Genomic DNA, 17,507 nt, shown 5'->3' on the forward strand with positions numbered 1-17,507 from the left:
GCCTCCGATGAGAGGAGGGGCCTAGAAGGGCGATGTAGGGAGAGACGGTCCCTCAGATAAGCAGGGCCAAGGCCGCGAATGGCTTTGAAGGTCAATACCAAAACTTTAAACATGACCCGGTACTCGATTGGCAGCCAGTGCAGTTGGTATAGGACCGCCGTTATAAGCCCTTAACACCTTGTTTAAGGTAACTGCAATGTTGTTGGGAACTAGTGGAAAGGGAGTTGTTTATTTTTGCTCTATTGTAAAAGTAAGCATTTATTGTTTCAGGGTTTTTGTTTATGTAATCGCTGAGAGTTCTTTTGGGGACCTTCATCATCTTGAATCCAGTTCACCAAGCCTCTGGACTCTTCATGAGCCAACCACCAGCAGGAAGAAATGAACTTGGCATGATCAGACTGTAATTAGAAGGACTTGGAATGAAACTTGAACAGGACCTTGGAGTGTTAAGTTAAACGTTAATGTTTGATAAGTGTCATATGTTAAAGAAAGCAAACCGTTTTGTTTAAAATGTAGTTGTTGCAAACTCCTTCCAAGTTCTGCCCCACAGAACCCACAAGCTGAGGTTACACCAGCAGGAATGTAGGCGTGCGGAAACACACCTGGTTCACCAGGTAAGCCTCTGCCACTCAGGTGGAGGAGTGGGGAATCAAACTCCAGCTCTAAACCACTGCACCACGCTGGCTCTGTTGTATATTACAGTCGATCTCCTACACCGTGCGATGACATTGTTTTTCTCTCACTCGACTCTACAATCCGTCTTGAGTCTCCATGAGAAAAGTACCAAAATTACATCAATAAATAAATACACCCTGCCTAATGTTTGGGCTTCCGCCAAGCCTGAGCCCCGTCACGGCTCCTTGCGCGGGGTCCGTCGGGCCTGGCGATGGAGCTATGGCGCCTCCAGTCCCGCCCGCCGTCGGGCCCCGCCTCCTCTCTGGGCTCAAAGGCGAAGCGAAGGCAGACAGGCAGGTAGCAGCAGCCGGCCATGGCTCTCCTCCACTCCACTCGTCTCGTCTCGCCTTGCATGGCCGCTCTGTCGGCCCGGGCCAGGTAAGGGCAGCGCTCTACGCGCCTCCTGAGGCGAGTGGCGAGGGAACTCTTGAGAGGGAAGGCGCGTCTCCGAGCCGGCCTTATGCGCGAGACAGAGGACTTATATTGGGCCGACTACGGCGGGGGTGCGCGAGGGAGAAGGGGCGCTGCGTAACGTGTGAATCACTGCACGTGAATTTCTCGCACTCCGGGCTTCAAGGCTTTTAAAAAAACCCAGCGGGGCGGGGGGTGGAAGAGAGAGAGAGACCCAAAAGCGAAGCTTAATCAGTTCCTGGCGCGGTGCCTTTTTGTCCCTCAGCAGAGCCCGTAACTCCAGTTAAAATTCCAACCGGTTCCACAGACTTGCCTATTTGAGGATAGCATGATGGTGGGGAGGGCGGTGGTCGGAGAGCGTTCTGACGATTGGCTGCTTCGAGGGCGGGACCTTGTGGGTGTTGTCGGATTGGCTGGGGGTGGCGATACCGGGTAGGGATTGGCCGTCTTCAATTGGCGTTAGGGTGCCCTTGGAGGGGGTTTAGAGGGCGGCCGACCAGGGAATGGCGTAGCCTTTCTTCACCCCGAAGGCCCCCATGACTTTGTAGCTACAGTTCCGCTTCCTGTTGATAGAACTTCAACCCCATGCGGGTCGGCTGAGTGGTGGGGGCACGTGGGAACGGGTCGATGTGAAAAATAGTACAATACTTGTTCCATATGGTCGAGCACGTGGCCCGTCATATTTGGAAAGTCCTTGCAAAGCCTCAGACGTACTGTTGGTACCTGAGCGTGGCCATCTTCACTAGTGGGGAGTTTCTCCTAGTTAACTCCTCTCCACCTGAACACTTGAGTTAAGAGGAAGGAGCTGCTTTACTATTTGCTAAGGGAAAGGCTTGTTCCTTCTTTACTCTTCTCATGTATAAATCACTGCTCTGGTGTAGTGGTTAAGAGCAGGTGGATTCTAACCAAGGCCCCTTCCGCACAAACAGAATAATGCACGTTCAATGCACTTTGCAGCTAGCTTTTTCTGTGCGGAATAGCAAAATCCATTTGCAAACCATTTTGAAAGTGCATTATTCTGAATGTGCGGAAGGGGCCCATGAGAACTGGGTTTGATTCTATACTCCTCCACCTGAGTGGTGAACCAGATGTGTTTCCGCACTCCTACATTCCTGTTGGGTGATATTGGGCTAGTCACAGTTCCTTGGATCTCTCTTAGCCCCACCTATCTCACAAGGTGTCTTGTGGGGAGGGGTGTGTGAGTTTTTTTACGAGGGCTTTTCTGCATTGTCGATATGGATTCATTTATTCATTACCTTTATTAGGCATAGGATAAAACAATCAGACTAACAATAACAACAATAAAAGGTTATTAGGTGATCAACAGGAGTGCACAGTTGTTGATAAAGCTGTTGTCAAAAACTTTGCTACGTCTGCAGTTCTTTTAGTGCAACAGTCATTCAAAAGCAGACGTAGCTTGTCTTGGTCAGAAGTGGCAAGACACAAATTAATGTGAGGTTCAATGTTGCGACTCCTGAATTCTGTGTGGCGAGAACAATACTGCATTGTCAACATGGATACAACTGCAGTTGGCAAAAAGACTCCTCATTACATGGCCTTTTAAGAACATGTTTCCCTTGAAAAACAGCTTTCCTATCTGTACCACTTTGGGTTTGAATGGGCTGATTACTCTCTGACAGTCTTTATTTGTGATAGAAGCATCAGAAATGCAAATGGATCCTTGGTGGTTATATAGTCAAGCTGTTGTCTGACAAAAAGCTTCCCTGCAAAAGTTGCAATTTAAATGGGGTTCACAAAGAGGGGGAAACTTAAGTGTCTCTTTCATAACTGCCTGCTTAGGCCGTTATTGAGGGCCAAAGGCCTTTTTTCAGCAGAGGAAGTGCCTGGTTGCAGAAAGAGAAAACTGCACAGCAGGCTGGATTTGCCTCTGTGTCTGATGTTTAGAACTCGGTGTTTGAGAGCAATATGTGGAGTTCAGCCCCTGGCCCTCTTGCTGCCCTTCTACCTGCTTTTGCCTGTCCCCTGTGCCTTGCACGTGAAGTTATTTCATCTCCCACTGTGGCCCAACATGCCATTTCTTGCTGAACCCTTCTCTTTCTCTCCCCAGCTGCTGAGCTTCTGCTATATGCAGGTCTCTGCTCTGATAGTTGTGTTTGCCACCTTGCTTCCAAGCTTTCCCCTTAACCTTCCCTTACCCTCTGAACTGACTCCTTTCTCAATTTCTCAAGTCCACCACATCCTCCTTCGTGCCAACAGCAATTAGTTCCACCCACCTTCAGGCTCTGAATGTTCATGCTGTCATCCCAAATGACCTTTGCTACCCTCATAGAAGTTGCACTATTTTATCAGCGTCCAACAGCAGGTGGGTTGCACGTGAACTATTTGAGAGACTTAGAATATGTATCTTGTAAATTCTCATGTCCTAATAAAGTCTTGGCAGGGTGCCTTGTCCTTTGCAAACGCAGAGGGGTTGTGGGATTGGTCTAGCCTGACTGGGGAGGTGGATACTTTCTGGTTGTGGCTGTAACATGAGATAGGACTTATGCCCATCTTCTGGAGTGTTTCCAAGAACTCCAAGCCATTCCAGTAACCACTGGGGATTTGTTGCAGTGGTGGAGGTCCTTTGTGTCCAGAAGGATTTTCCTTAAAGCTAACCATTCCATCTTCTGTATTTATTTCATGGAGTAGATGCAGGCTGCTGCACAGAGGGCCTTTCATGATGTCTGGAGTTCACAGTGCAGAACTGGTTGATACATTTATCTTGGTTATCCTAACAATTGAAGCTTTAATGAAACTGAATTCTTGTTTATTTCCAAGTGAAAACAACTCTGCTGGCAAGCTGACTTATGCAGGGGCTAAACGAGTGATTTGTACCGCCTAGTTTCTGTTCAGCCTCTACAATTGTTGCTGTGTTCTAACGCTTTCAGCTATTTACAAGAGGTTTGGATTTTGTGATGGCAAAGTGGATAAGCCTTGCTTATCCAGAATGCAGAACTGTTGAGGTGGCCGCAGGTGGAGGACTTGTTGCCGTTTGCTCTGAGGAGCAGAGTCAGCAGTTTAGGGGTATGCTTCTTCTTCCTTGGCACCAGTGATGCCGTACCTGGTGAGCTCTGCCAATGCAAATCTTGAATTCTGATGGACGCCACCTTGAAAATACAGGCACAAGGTGACAACACCCCAGAACTTGAGTTGTATACAGAATTAGGCACATCTGCTGAATAACCAGAATGTTTGCTTTAACTGTTCTGTAATGGGGGTGGTGTGAGGAGGGAGATTTGTCTATTTCATTTTTATCCTGCTTCAAAAAGCTTGCAGCAGCACACATGATTCTCTCTTCCATTTTATCTTTGCAACAACCTTGTGAGATAGGTTCGGCTGAGAGAGAGATATTCTCTGAGACCTTTGGTAAAATATGGTGAACCAGGGTTTGAAACTTGATATTATCCTTGGCTTAGTCCAGTGTTAACCTCTGTGACAAGATTCATCCAGCCCCATATTAAGAAGCAGCAGTGGCATAGTGGTTAAGAGCAGGGGTACTCTAATCTGGAGGAACCGGGTTTGATTCCACACTCTGCCGCCTGAGCTGTGGCGGCTTATCTGGGGAATTCAGATTAGCCTGTGCACACCAACACACATCAGCTCAGTGACCTTGGGCTAGTTACAGTTCTTTGGAGCGCTCTCAGCCCCACCTACCTCACAGGGTGTTTGTTGTGAGGGGGGAAGGGAAAGGAGTTTGTAAGCCCCTTTTAGTCTCCTATAGGAGAGAAAGGGGGGATATAAATCCAACTCTTCTTCTTCTTCTTAATGGGACTTGAGGTTTCCAAATCATGCAAATATTGCCCTGGTTAACCAGACAACAAAGCTTCTATTCAAATTTTTACTAATCAGGATTAAGCTGTTGTGTCCGCTTCTGGCTGAGGCAGAGGCTTTTGAATCCAAAGTTCAGAGCATTGTTCGTAGAGATCTGCTCGGAGGGACTGTACCATGAGACTCAGCTCCTGACAAGGGCATCAGATTGTAAATGCTGACCCATCTTTTGTGTTCATGTTACAGCTCGTGGTGGGCTCATGTGGAAATGGGACCTCCTGATCCCATTCTGGGAGTGACTGAAGCCTTCAAGCGGGACACCAGCAGTAAGAAGATGAACCTGGGAGTTGGGGCATACCGAGATGACAATGGGAAGCCGTATGTCTTGAACTGTGTTCGCAAAGTAAGCAAAAGACAACTCCTGCTGCTGCTTTTCCTCCTGCTGGTTTAGCATTGGGCTTGGCATATCTGGGCTCAGTTCCTGGCCGTCCTATTGGCTTGCATTGTTTTAGGTTTTCTTGGCTTCTGTTCCCACATAAAATGCGAGTCAGTAGTGGCCTGTCTCATAAGGGATCTTCTGATGTGTGGATGGTGGAGAGACGATAGCAGTGGTGGGATTCAAATGATTTAACAATTGGTTTTTTAGAAGCACCATTTTAATAACCGGTTCTGCCGAAGTGGTGCGACCCTGCTGAATCCCACCACCAGACCATAGGCCATCTGGTCCGTTACCTGCCATCTCAAAGATACCCTACACTCTTTAACATGAAGAAATACATCTTTGGGCATTAGCACGCTGGCAGTAATGGACCGAAGCAACTACTCCTGGTTGGCTTTCACTCTTTTCAGGGCTGTGCACTTAACTGCACCTGCAAGGAAAGTTTGTGGCTAATGGGTCCAGTCTCTGGTGCCACAGCCTGATCGCAGCCTTTAGACTGCCTTGCACGGTCATGGCTGTAAGTACTGTGTATCTGCACAGAGAGGCTTTGATGTCCCAACCCCAGCATTAAAGAAGCGGTTGGCACAGACAAGGCTGTAGCAGCTGAAATAGCATTGGCAGCATGGCTAACTAATCCTCCGGTTGTGTGCCTGAACAAACAACAAACGCTCTACAGTCAGTGATGCCATTTTTAGATGTCCTGGGAATCAGGCAGGTATGGCTGTGGGCGACATTACAACAGGATTGACACTATGCTTGCTGAGCTGCAATGCATAGATTGGAGGTGAAAGGGCAAGTGGGCAGTAAATAAATGAATTGGCGCTGCGCTGGTTGGTTGCACTTCCAGGGAAATAGCCATTCAATCGCTGAGCCGATTGTAAGAGGAAAGAATGAATGGGAACTTACAGGACTTCCTGCGCTGAATAGCTGAAGCTGGAGAAAGCAGTGGGCTGGATCCAGACTAAATTATTGATGTCAGAATTTCTCCCTTCCTATGGCATGCTTCCCACCTGTCATTTCTCAGAGTCCTCTGTTCTCCTGCAGGAGCAGAATTTTGTGGGAATCAGTGGGATTCAGGAAAGTTCTTGCCTGTTGATGGGAAATTGAATTTGGATTCAAACTCGTGACCACGAGCAGAATGCTCCTTTGGGGAGTCCCAGAGGATATGTCTCAGCTGATGAGCGAGTGGTTGGTTAAGAAAACTCTGGGGATGCTGAACTTTGAGCAAGGTTCTGCTCCATTAGCCAATACTGTACGCTTGAATAGCCTGTAAATCCTTTCTCTGAAGCAAAGCCAATAATTAACCCTACAGAGCTCTCTTTCTTTGTCCTCCATTTGGAACCCTAATCTAGGAGCAGTAAATCAGGTGAGCAGAACTGTTATTTCTCTTAATGCACTGAGAAGGCAAAGGAGTTAACAAGGATGCATGTGTTTTTTGATCTAGGCAGAGGCCCAGATAGCTGCAAAGAAGTTGGACAAGGAATACTTGCCCATTGCAGGGCTGGCAGAGTTCAGCAAGGCATCTGCTGAGCTGGCTTTGGGAGACATGAACGAGGTTATTCAGAGTGGCCGGGTAAGGAGCAGACTTTGAGTCTTCAAATCAAAATAACTGCATCTGAGTAACAATTCCTACCTCTTCAGGGAATTATTATACATTGATTTGTATGCTGTAGAACCCCTGCCTGCTGCAGAAAAGGTGATAGAAGTGTTGTAGGGCTCATGGCTGGCTCACCGAGAACGTGGACCAGGCCTTGATATTGCCCCTTTCAAACAACAATTGCCTCCTAGAACATCTCCAGTGCTGCTTGTAATGTTTCAGTCCTTGGAGTTGGAATAAACTGTGAAGGTGTGCTCATTTTGGACCACACACATAACTCTGAATTGTCTAACTGCAAGAAATGGCTCACCAGGAAGGTGGTTCCATACCGGATGAAATGGCTCTGCTTTCAGCTAATCCCAGATGTCAGGGAATACTACCATTAATATTCTTCTCATGGACAAGTCTCAGCTGCTTTACATTCACAGAGCAGCTTACTTTCAGCTTTAGCTGATGGCCAGATGGGATTCTTTAGGGTTTTTTAAAAATCTTGCTTTGCTAAACTACTTTGGGAATTAATCTGGCTGAAATGTGAAACTTCGGGGTAGTCTACAGTATGAATATGTGGATGTAAGAATGAGTTGCTGGGGGGAAGTAGGGTCATTGTTTGCTTGCTCTTCTGGTCCACCATCCACCCCCCCCCCCCACATTCACATTTTGAGTGGCTCTGATCTTTTTCTCTCAGTTTATTCTTTTTCTCTCCATTTTTTCCCCCAGAAGGAACTTTAAAAACAAAAAAGCAAATTAGAATGTATTGTTTCCCTTTGTAAAAGCCAATTGCTCAAATGCACAGGTCACTGGATGAGCCATATTGTATGCATCTGGTTCTCTCCCTCCTGCCCCCCCCCCTTGCCCATGGCTGTGACATTGAATGATAATAATTATATTATATGGTGATGCACATCAAATTGTACTATTGTAATATTTATCTGTTTGGCTGTATCACATAATGTTTTTGCACTTTCAGTATGTCACTGTGCAGACGATTTCTGGAACCGGATCTTTGAGAGTTGGTGCCAATTTCTTGGTGAGTGCTAATTTAATTCTGTCTTAATAGAAAGAAAAGGGGACCTTTTGGTGTACAGGGTTTGCATACAGTGGTTGCAGTGAATTTGTTGTGGTTCTGGGTCACTCAAATATGGCTTCTCATCTTCTCGTTACAGCAACGATTCTTCAAATATAGCCGTGATGTCTACCTCCCCAAACCATCCTGGGGCAATCACACCCCCATCTTCAGAGATGCTGGGATGCAGCTCCAGAGCTACCGGTACTATGATCCCAAGACCTGTGGCTTTGACTTCACTGGAGCTTTGGAAGACATTTCTGTAAGTTAACTGGGAATGGCAGGTTGTGATGGTGGTCTATAAAGCCCATAACTGCATGCAAACCTACAGATAAAGCAAAGCAATTGTGCAGCGGCAAAATCAGAGGAAACACATGGCCCAACAAGGCAAACACCGCAAAGCACAAGAGGCAAGTAGCAAGAAAAGGCACACATACGGTCACATAAAGTGTATTTGAAATCAGTAAGCATTTCCAAAAAAGATCTACACTGTGGACATAAACGCACACCTCATAATAGTTCAAAATATTCATATAAGAGACTCAACAGCTGGATAGAATCCCATCAACAGCAAACAGAGAAAATTTTCAGTAATATGTGCTCTCAAAGAAGACACTCCTAAAGGTTGAGGAGGATGGTGCCTTCCTTACTGTGTCTGGAATCTGATTCTACAAAGTGTGTGGGTGATTTTGGAGAAGGCTTTTAGATGCATTCAAATTATTTCAGTGATTCCCAGCTGGGGTTCCACAGTACCCTGGGGTGCCATGAGCACATCTCAGGGGTACTGAAACTATGCTACCGTGCCCCCCCTCCCCTGCGCCAGAATCAGCTGGATTCGGGGTGGGGGGTTGGGAGCCTCATTGGCTCCCTTTAAACAACGTTGAAAAGCAGCGTATTACGTTTTAGGTGAGGGTGCTGCTAAAAGGAACCCAGTGGGGCTTGGGCACGAGTGTGTGTGTGTGTGTCACAGAATGTAAAATTAAAAACCAGCACCTTGAACTGTTCTTGGGACCATCTGGAATTCTGTTGCAGTTGTGTCACATAGTAGCTGATCATGATCAATGGGCGGTCTTCTGTATTTTGTTGCAATTGATTCTTAGCTACTTTATAGCTAACAAGAGCCTCTATTCTATCTCTTTGTCTCAAGAAAATTCCGGAGCAAAGCGTCATTCTCCTCCATGCCTGTGCTCACAACCCAACTGGTGTGGACCCACGACAAGAGCAGTGGAAGGAGCTGGCAGCAGTAGTGAAGGTAAGGCCTGAGACAAACTCGGTGGCTGGGGGTTCTTTATGTGCAGCTTTGCCCCCACCCCTCAAAACATTTGTGGTAAATATCTCCAAATATACTGCGCCTTTGGTGTTCTGCTCTTATCACTGGAATCTGATCTGATGAAGTGGAGTGCACTCCATGGAGTGCATAAAATTTGCAGTGTAGCAGCACATGCTTAGTGGTTTCTAGCTGTCTCAGTGAGCAAGGGCGCAATCTTTCACTATGTGGTGTGCGTGAGTATCTACCCCAGAGGGTAGATGTTGGGAGTGTATTGAGATAAGCCAACATGACGGTTTGTTGGAGCTGAGGAGATGTAAGATGGTTGCGAGGGCGATCTGGCTGCGACATCTGTCACCCATCCGATTGATCACCAGGGTTGATTTGGCTGATCCGGCTGGCTATGCGGGTGTCCCCTACCTCCCTCTCTGCTCCATGTGCGTTCCTCCTGAAGCTGCGCGCTTCAAGAAAGAGGATGACCATCCCAGATAGGAGTGCAGAAGAAGCAATTTTGTGGCTGTGGCCCCCACCCTGTTTCAGAATTCTAAAAGTGCCCACAGACTCAAAAAAGTTGAGGACACCTGTTCTGAACTGGTTGCTTCTTGAAACTATTGTTTCATTCTCAAACTTCAATCCTCATCTTAACAATTTTAATGAGATTAACCTGTGGGCTACTGTGAATGCGTGGGATGAGGAGCAAGCTCACCACCCCCAATCCATTTACCTAATGGGAAACAGGTACAATAGGCTGTAAGTTTGTCTCTGGGTATATTTAGATATTTATACCCTGCTTTGTCTCTGGGTATATTTAGATATTTATACCCTGCTTTTCTCCCCATTGGGGACCGAAATGGGCTTACAACATCATTATCTCTGCCTTGTCTTATGATCACAACAGCTTTGTGAAGTAGTTTATGCTGAGAGAGACTGTGACTAGCCCAACATGGACGTCCTTCTGTGGCAGAGTAGAGTTCTGAACCTGTGTCTCCCAGGACCCTGTCTGATGCTAACAGCTGTGAACCTGCTGCTTTTAAGAAAACTGACTAGACGGCCTCTGCTCTCTTCCAGAAAAGGAACCTCTTTGCCTTTTTTGACATGGCATACCAAGGTTTTGCCAGTGGGGACATAAACAGAGATTCCTGGGCTGTCCGTCACTTCATTGAACAAGGCATTAACGTTGTGTTGTCCCAGTCTTATGCAAAGAATATGGGTCTGTACGGTAAGTTGAGAAGAGCTACTTCACTTTCCAGAGGATAGAGTGTGAGGTGTGTGTGGGACCAATGGCGAGAGCCAAATTTGAGTGAACTGGTTCAGGCCACAGTCCTGTTTGCGTCTTAGAGGTGCTGCCACAAATGGTGGCAAGATAGATGCTCATTAAGCTAACAAATGAGAAAGTGAGTGAGCATCTCTATGTCCAGTTGTCCAGATCTTGTTATTGTCAGCCCATAGAGCTCTTCTGGCAGATAACACACCTTCTGCAGTCTGCTTCCTATAGGCCTCCAGGCTCCAGCCTGTTTGACCACCTGGAAATTCCATCCCACTTACCAAAAATCTCCCTGTCTGACACTCTATAACTTCTTGGGAGTTTGAGCAGACTTGTGTCTCTTGCTCCCTCACTCTCCTTTCTTGTTTAACTGATAATGAGCTTCTCCATTCATTCCTAGCCTCCTGGAACATACTTGGTTCTCATCAAGCCATGATGTGTGAGAGGGTCTTTGTGAATTAACCAGAAGTCATGCTATTTGGGAAGTGTTTTGTTAGTGTGTGTGGATCCTGCCCTTTGGGGTGTCCCCCTTTCCCAAAGTTTGTGAATAGCCTGGGGGCTAGTTACTTTCCTTTTGGGGATCACTGGGGTGGGAAAACGTCCCTCGAGGTGCCTTCTTACCATTTGGCTGAAGAGAAGGAGAACCCCCTGGTATTTCATGGCTGCTCCTTTCTCTCTGTCCTTCCCAGCTACACGTCTTAAATGTGTAGTCTCATGCATGCTTACCTGGGAGTAAGCCCCACTGAATATAGTGAGACTGGCATACACAGGCCTCTGCTGCACTGATACTAGCAACGCTTTATTGCCCAGGCAAGTCCCATTTCCCTTGCTGGAGGCAGGCCATCCTCTGGCTTCTTCTCTGTCCAGGCACCTTAGTGCCTCAGGGAGGCACCCCATAGAGTTGGGATGGACTGCTTTGTACAGTTTGTGTGTTTTGTAGGGAGAGGGAGTGATGCCTGTGGTTAGACCTGGTGTGGGCTTCATTATCCACATAGGGACCAGACTGTTCATTATTAGATTTAATGACAATGTTGTTGAAATACACCCAGAGGCAAAATGTGTAGCTCTCTTCCAGAATTATATCTTTAAGGGCAGATGTTGGCATCAGAGTTGTTGAAAGCAGATTGTATGTCATAAGTGGGACAGAAAGAAGGAACTCCATTCTTGTCTGCTAGATCTGCTTATTTATTTATTTGGGGGGAAAGTAAGCCATCTCAAGCAGGTTCTGTAGGCAGGCAGGGTTGGCCAAGGAAAACCTGATTTTTAAAAAATATATCATGAACAACTAATAAAGCATTTTAAAACCCAACTTTGAATTCATTCATTCTTTAGTGTCATGAGTATGAAACTTTTATCTTCTAAAAAGAAGAGTTGGATTTATATCCCCCCTTTCTTTCCTGTAGGAGACTCAAAGGGGCTTACAAACTCCTTTCCCCCCTCACAAACACCCTGTGAAATAGGTGGGGCTGAGAGCGCTCCAAAAAACTGTAACTAGCCCAAGGTCACCCAGCTGGCATGTGCTGGAGTGCACAGGCTAATCTGAATTCCCCAGATAAGCCTCCACAGCTCAAGCAGCAGAGCGGGGAATCAAACCTGGTTCCTCCAGATTAGAGTACACCTGCTCTTAACCACTATGCCTCTGCTGCTCCTAAAGGGAAAACTGCAAAGATCCCAAGAATCATGTAAAACTATTTCCCCTCCCATTCTGCTTAGATTCTGTCCTACATGATCCAGTCACAATTTTACAATATTTAATTTCTGTCTTCCAAAAAGGGAGCTGATCCATGTCTGGGGGTTGGGGAGTGATATTGCATGTCCTTCAGGCAACCAAGAGAAAGGTCAGAAGCGATAAGTGGTCAGAAGCATGCTGGACTGAAGGTGGTTTGGTTAGTTCAGGGAGGTCTAAACATTTGCTCCAGGCATAGGGGTCAGCAGGGCAGAACCACTGTGGGTGAGAACGTTCATGTGAACACACACACTCCTCTTCCTTGTTCCAAATATGTGCTTTTTTGATCCCTCTTTCCAGGGGAGCGTGTGGGTGCCTTTACCGTGGTTTGTAAGGATGCCGAGGAAGCCAAGCGAGTGGAGTCCCAGCTAAAGATTCTGATCCGCCCCATGTACTCCAACCCTCCAATCAATGGGGCTCGGATCGCCTCTACTATTCTCACCAGCCCTGACTTGCGCAAGGAATGGTAAGGCCCCCCTTTGTCTTCCTGGAGCTCCATCTACGTGCTATGAGAGCCAAAGTATTTGGTGGGTTTCAAGGGTATTCAACTAGGGAGCTAGAGTGGCGAGGCAGAGAAGCGCCATCAGAAAAGTGAAGGCAGTTCTGAGCGTACCAAGCATGTTTGGCCTCATTCTTGCATGATACAACACTTAGCCTGGGGATTAGCAGCGCTGGAGATTTTTTTCTTGCCCTGGTACTCAGCTCCTTCTCTTCCTTGACTTTGCTCTGCTTTCATAAAGGGCTGAGATGCTCCAGAAACCAATGGATGTGATAGGTGAAACCAAGGCCCGCCATTCGTGGCAAGTCTGGTGATACTATGCAGTTAGAATCAAAGAATCATAGAGTTGGAAGAGACCCCAAGGGCCATCAAGTCCAACCCCCTGCAATGCAGGAACACATTCTACTCTAGAGCTGTGGCTATGCTAAACTCCGCTGCTTCATATTGTTGTATTTGCTGTATTGAGGCTGTGTAGGGATGGGTGGAGGAAGGGGAAAGTGAGGATGATGTATGAGTCTGAAATTGTGTGTATCGAGGAATGCTGCTGTAAATTTCGTTGTGCGTGCACAATGACAATAAAATGCTTATGCTTATGCTTATAATCAAAGCACTCTCGACATATGTTCATCCAGCCTCCATTTAAAAACCTCCAAAGAAAGAGACTCCACAATTCTCTGAGGCAGTGTCCAGTGTCGAACAGCTCTGACAGTCAGGAAGTTCTTCCTTATGTTTAGGTGGAATCTCTTTTCCTTTACCTTGAATCCATTACTCCTTGTCCTAATCTCTGAGGCAGCAGAAAACAAGCTTGCTCCCTCTTCGACATTGCATCCCTTCAGATATTTAAACATAGCTATCATGTCCCCACTTAAAGTATGCTTCTCCAGACTAAACATCCACAGCTCCCTCAGCCTCTCTTCATAGGGCAGAGACTCCAGACCTTTTATCATTTTGGTTGCCCTCCTCTGGACCCGTTCCAGCTTGTCAATATCCTTCTTGAATTGCAGTGCCCAGAACTGTACACAATATTCCAGGTGAGGTCTAACCAATGCAGAATAGAGAGGCTAACTCTACTAGGCATGGCGACTTGGGATAACCCTGGATACGTGTCACTTTCATTTTGGCATTGCAGGCAGGTAAATATTTAGATGTTTACACCTTGCTTCTCTCCTCCTGGGGACTCAAAGCTTCTTACAGCATCCCTTCTGAGCAAAATCTCGTGTAGAAGGCGGTGCTGTACAAATTGGCAAGATCAACCACTTGGCTATACACATGTATTTTCTATTATGGCTTCCACCTTCTGGAATGGCCTATCTGAGGAAGTTATGAAGACTTTCATGCTCCTGTCATTCTGTAAACTATGTAAAACAATCACTTAGGAGGGCATGTCTTTAAAACTTGTATTTGAGAAGGTACTTGAATGAGACCACTTTGCAGTACTACGCATTATCTGTTGTGCTGTATGTATTAACTTCCTACTACCTCATACCATTAACTTGCGATTACCTCATACCATTTTCTGCACTGTTTAGCACATTTAATACTTTCTGCTTTGTTTTAAATTTCTGTAATCCCATTCCAATTACATTGTTTATGACAGTCATACCATTTTAGGCCCCAGTGGGGTCTGTCTGGAGTGTATCAAGCAGGGAGGTTGCCCAGACGTTCCCTTCCTCTTTGGCTGAACCTCTGACATTTCTCTCCTGCTGCCTGAACATCTGGATGTCTGCTTTTTTCGCACAGGCTGGCAGAAGTGAAGGGGATGGCTGACCGGATCATTGGCATGCGGACTCAGCTGGTGGCAAATCTGAAAAAAGAAGGCTCCTCTCACAACTGGCAACACATCACTGACCAGATAGGCATGTTCTGCTTCACGGGCCTGAAGCCTGAACAAGTAAGTGAGGGTCTGGTCAGGATGTGTGACAAAATGGAGATTAGAAAAAGGTGTCCCTTGTGTAAGCCCCATCCCCAAGCCATGTGTTCATTGCCATTGGCTGCAAGTTTAAATACCTCATCATCACCATAGTCATCACCACCACACTTAGCCTTTTATATAATAGGATTACTTTTAGCTACAGTAGGCCAAAAGGGAAGTGTGGCATTTAGTGAACTAGAGCCCCATGGTGGCAGACTCAGCTGATGTTTGCTTCATGTCATTTGAAATTTTTTGCTGTTGTCCTAGTCCGGGAGGAAGTTACTTACTACGTGTGGCCCCTTTTGGATCAGAACTTGCTGGCCTGGGAAAAGAGGCTTGATTCAGAACAGTCCTAAAGCAGCTGGTTTGGTTTACTTTCCAGGTGGAGCGGCTAACCAAGGAGTTCTCCATCTACATGACCAAGGATGGACGCATCTCAGTTGCAGGCGTGACATCTGGCAACGTGGCTTACCTGGCTCACGCCATCCATGAGGTCTCCAAGTAAACTGGGAGTTGAGTAAGCTCGGATGGCCTTCCCTTCCACCTTCTTTGGACACTTGGACTTCAGAGAATGGGAGAAATGAAGGACAGCTGTTTTCTCCATGGCACTTAACCATCACTGAATGTATTTCTGTTCTCTCCCCCCTCCCACCAGCATTGCTTGGCTCTAGGCAAAGCTGTTGGCACACGTTCTTTTCCTGCCTTCCAAAGAACCCACCTATATGTTAACCAAAAATGGACCCTTGCATACTTCTAGAGGTTGCAAGGGAACCGGTTCAAATATGCCCATCTTGAGTGTCTTGTCACCAAACATGGTGATGGTAGGGTGGCTACTTCAGCTCTTGTGGCATTCTGGTCTGTCTTTTCACGATCTTTCTTTTCCCCATGAACATGGACTGGTTTTCTGAGCTGATCTCAAAGAGCAAAACATTACAGAGGTTTGTGCTTCACAAGAGTTTTTTTTTCTTCTCCTGGGCATTTTGGAGGGCGGTTGAACGTCCTGATTCTTTTTTTCCCCAAGGCAGACAAGGGCATTGAATGTCCCTCTCCTCCCCACCCCCAGTGGCTGCAGCTATTGAAGAGGTCTGGATGTCCAAAGTGTGATCTATTTCTGATGGCATTTATAAATTGGCTGGCTTTTAATTGAAACGTGTGTCCCTTGCAGTGTTCCTTTGGGGGGGTGTATTGCAAACTTTTTGAAATAATTTCTCTTGGTGAGAGGTTTCCAAACACCATTTAGAATGCTGAAACCAAGCCAGTATTTTTCTTTCAGTACTGCACAAGGGGGGGTTTTGCATTTCTGGGGGATGACCATGAAAAGGCTACATCCTTCACCCTTCTGTTCAGCCACATATGAAGTCTTCCTCCAGCAGAAGAATTATTTACATTGGAGGAATGTTCTTTAGACTAGAGCGATGCATCAGACGTGGCTGAATGGAGTGGTAGGTTAGAAGCCAAGAAATGATGTATCGTATCTTTGGCCTGAGCAAGTCAAGTCTGGGAGGGAAACTTACATTCGCTTTAATCTCTGTTTTGGGAAGCCTTGTAGAATCCTTTCACATCTGGAGGAGGGACTTGGGCATCCTCTGCCGTTAGTTCAAAGTGCCAGCTCAGACTTGCTATTCCCAGTCTTTATGTGTCTTCTACCTGGTATAGAATCTTTAGAACAAGTCTGATATTTTTGCAGTCTCTCTGCAAGCACAGCCCTTGCTATCTGGGCCTGAGTATTGCACAGTGGCATTTTCCAGAGATGAAGCCTGGGTACTGGCTCCCCTTCTCCCCTTGATGGCAGGGACAAGCATCTTCCCTTTCAGTTCTGCACTACAGAGAACTTGTCCAGGGGTTTCTGCTCCTTCAGCTTTTCCCTTGGCGGGTTCCTTGCCCCTTGTATGGTGCAGTGTGGCTCCTCTTAAAATGGTGACACATCTGTGGGAGATCACACTAGCATCACATCCAACCTTGGCTGCCACCACAACCTTTGTTCAGAGGGAGAACAGAAGACCAAGTTTTCATAGTCTCAGGCTTCCCAAATAAGGCCACAGCAATAAAATCCTTAGACTTCTGAAGCACAGTTTTAGTTGGGCTGTTGTCACTCCTCTTTCACTTCCACAAGTCTAGTTTACCCACACCCATGTCTGCAGTTTTTAAGGTTATGACGGCAAGTAGGGCAAGAACTGAGAAACAAGGCCGGGCTGCAAGCTCATGTGTCCCGGGGCCTGCTGTCCATCTTTGATTGTGGGGAGGGATTTCTTTGGGACAGAATGTGGGGATCATCCCTTCGCTTTTTAGGTGAAGAAGCAGGTGCAACCAGAAAGAGACCTACTGAAATATCCGCTTCTCTCCAACAAGAAGACAGCCAGTCTGACTTTTTTGAGAATCAGTTCCCTCTTTTCAGTGTCTTGCTTTCCACTGCAGTTCTACCTTTGCCTTATCAATGCTGATCCTGGGTCATTTTTGATTTTTCAATTTGATTTGCACCCCTGGCTTTCTGGTCTGGCTCGGGCTGCCAAGCCTTGTGGCTCCGTTGGTGATGAGTAAGTGCCAAAGCGTACATCTCGCATGGAGGAAAGGTGCAAGTACCAGAATTCATTCTCACAACTGACTGAGAAGACTGTCTTGGCTCTGCTGGCCAGAGCACAATATGTGCTTTCAGCTGGAATGAGAACTTCTTTCGAGGAAGTTTCCTTGGGATGGTTTCTTGAAAGTTAAATGAATTAGACCGTTTCTCCCTAACCCCCTTTTCATTTGTCAATCTCTGGCCTATCTGTCTGCCAGAGGTTGTAATGGGGCATCTGCTGGTCAAGTCAGCATTCGGGTAGCTGCATCTCTTGTTTCCTTGAGGTCAATAGCAGAATTTTCCTTTGGAGAGCTGAAAAAAGTACTGCT

General features: G+C 46.6%; 1 protein-coding gene across 1 annotated transcript; it reads left to right on the top strand.

The window, feature by feature from the left end:
- Positions 1-894: 894 nt before the first annotated feature.
- GOT2 (glutamic-oxaloacetic transaminase 2) lies at positions 895-15,770 on the top strand. Its single transcript, XM_048515656.1, has 10 exons — positions 895-1,053; positions 5,101-5,257; positions 6,738-6,866; positions 7,858-7,917; positions 8,054-8,215; positions 9,101-9,205; positions 10,289-10,439; positions 12,511-12,676; positions 14,450-14,600; positions 15,004-15,770. The coding sequence occupies exons 1-10, from the start codon at positions 989-991 to the stop codon at positions 15,124-15,126; spliced, it is 1,269 nt and encodes a 422-aa protein (XP_048371613.1). The 5' UTR covers positions 895-988; the 3' UTR covers positions 15,127-15,770.
- Positions 15,771-17,507: the final 1,737 nt, after the last annotated feature.

Source organism: Sphaerodactylus townsendi, linkage group LG14 (assembly GCF_021028975.2).
Source record: "Sphaerodactylus townsendi isolate TG3544 linkage group LG14, MPM_Stown_v2.3, whole genome shotgun sequence".
Lineage (NCBI taxonomy): Eukaryota > Metazoa > Chordata > Lepidosauria > Squamata > Sphaerodactylidae > Sphaerodactylus > Sphaerodactylus townsendi.

What these genes read in the sequence shown, in the direction of transcription:
- GOT2 (XM_048515656.1), top strand. Translation starts at nt 989, where the DNA reads ATGGCTCTCCTCCACTCCACTCGTCTCGTCTCGCCTTGCATGGCCGCT. An exon ending in TCTTGAACTGTGTTCGCAAA is followed by an intron (nt 5,258 to 6,737) that starts GTAAGCAAAAGA and finishes TTTTTGATCTAG; the next exon opens with GCAGAGGCCCAGATAGCTGC. An exon ending in AGCTGGCAGCAGTAGTGAAG is followed by an intron (nt 9,206 to 10,288) that starts GTAAGGCCTGAG and finishes GCTCTCTTCCAG; the next exon opens with AAAAGGAACCTCTTTGCCTT.